The following is a 1,803-nucleotide window of genomic DNA, read 5'->3' as shown; positions in this document are numbered from 1 at the left end:
TTGATGCATTGCTTTCATAGGCTATTTTGATTTTATGTTGTCATAAATACAAAAAAATAGACAGTAGTATAGAATTCTGGGTAAGGATGCAACATCACCACCTGAAAGGTTAAAAAATGCAGCCCACTGTAGCGGGTAAAATTACATGAGAGGGTTAAATAAAGACTGAGCCGCACACATCAGAATCAGAACAGATTTACTATAAATAAATCCAAGTGTGATCACCTGTCATATTTTTTTTTGACTTGTATCATCATCTTAAAATAGAATAATTTCTCTAATTTTCACCACAAGGCACCACAAGAACACAACAGCACCACCATCTCCATCCGTCCATTCCTCTCACTGCCACTAGTCTGCAGTCTTCATCAGGATGGAGAGGGTGCAGCACATGACACGCTCAGCCATTCGGAGGGCGTCCAACATCGAAGTGAACCCGCAGACCAAACGCAACCTACAAGATCTCATCATCAACTTCTCCCTCATCCTCATCTGCCTGCTGCTCATCTACATCATCGTCTTGCTCATGTGACACCAAAAGATGGCAACCGGTCAATCGCACGACGCGCTGTACAAGACCTTGGACAATTTTGGGGAATTGATGATGCAACATATTTCCTGAAATGATTCGAGGGCGGCACTGATTTTTCTTCATTTATGTTTGTTGCATTATACTTACAACTAAAAGCTAAATTTTGATCTTTGGTACAAATCTCATTTTTTGTATTGGGATATATATATATAAAACATACAAATTGTATGTTAGGTAAATTCAGATATGTTTTGTATATGAATATAGACCTCACAGAACGAAACAGTCATCTGAACTGGTGTAGTTCACAAAAACACAAAGAATGAACATCAAAATATCTGTAATTTCTTGTAAAAGTAGCTCTCAACAGCAAACAGCAAGTGCCAAGTCATTTATGTAAATATCCCCCCCCCCCCCCAAATCTCATAACTATTGTGCTGAACTGCAAAATTTACACTCCCAGAAATCATATATCATTCACAGAGGAACAGAGCATGTTGACACTGAGATAAATTACTCTTATGCGCTTAACATATTAATGTCTGTTTACACTTCCTGTGAACATGATCTGAGAAAGAGAGAGCTAAAATGGGTTTTTAAATGTGGACAACCAATAAAGAGTTTGTTTGTTTTAAATGATCCAACTGACTGAATGTTTCAAACAAAAGTAGCGAGAAATAAACCATGTGTAGATCAAGTCACTGAAGCGGAAAACCATAAAAAGCACCGTAAAAAGCTCTTAAAGTGCATTTAAAGGGATAGTTCAGCTACAAATAAAAATGCTTAACTCTCCCTCGCTCGTTCCAAACCAATATGCCTTTTTGAATAAAATACACATACAAATGTAAAGAATCTATTTGTTTCATAGTTTATACAAGGTTGTAAATAAAAAATAAAATAAAAAAAGGTACATTTATTTGTAATTATTTGTAAAATTTACTAGCAATTTCTGAATGAAAATTATTTCTACACCATTTAGTTTTTTTTTTCAGACAAGTTCATAGTTCCTATGACTTTAGAAGACTTCAAAAAGCACGCAATATAATGCAAATATAATGCATTTTGCCCAATTTGACAGCTTGTTATTAGTACAAACAGTTGTGGTACGACAAATATTTTAATGTTTTTTTTTAAAACTGACATGAGGGTGAGTAAATAATGACAGCGTATTTGGGTAAACGATTCTTTTAAAAGACATGCAGTCCTTTGACCATGCTCATAAAGTATAGATTTAAGATATAGATGTTTTATTTATTATATTGATGGTTTAT

At 34.7% G+C, this 1,803-nt stretch overlaps 1 protein-coding gene across 1 annotated transcript; it reads left to right on the top strand.

Moving 5' to 3' along the window:
• Positions 1 to 373: 373 nt before the first annotated feature.
• LOC306850880 (phospholamban-like) lies at positions 374 to 532 on the top strand (the record flags this gene model as incomplete). Its single annotated transcript, XM_079386824.1, has 1 exon — positions 374 to 532. The coding sequence occupies one exon, from the start codon at positions 374 to 376 to the stop codon at positions 530 to 532; it is 159 nt and encodes a 52-aa protein (XP_079242950.1).
• Positions 533 to 1,803: the final 1,271 nt, after the last annotated feature.

The sequence above is a fragment of the Barbus barbus genome (assembly GCF_936440315.1).
Source record: "Barbus barbus genome assembly, chromosome: 30".
NCBI lineage: Eukaryota > Metazoa > Chordata > Actinopteri > Cypriniformes > Cyprinidae > Barbus > Barbus barbus.
This window is presented reverse-complemented; position numbering and strand designations above follow the sequence as displayed.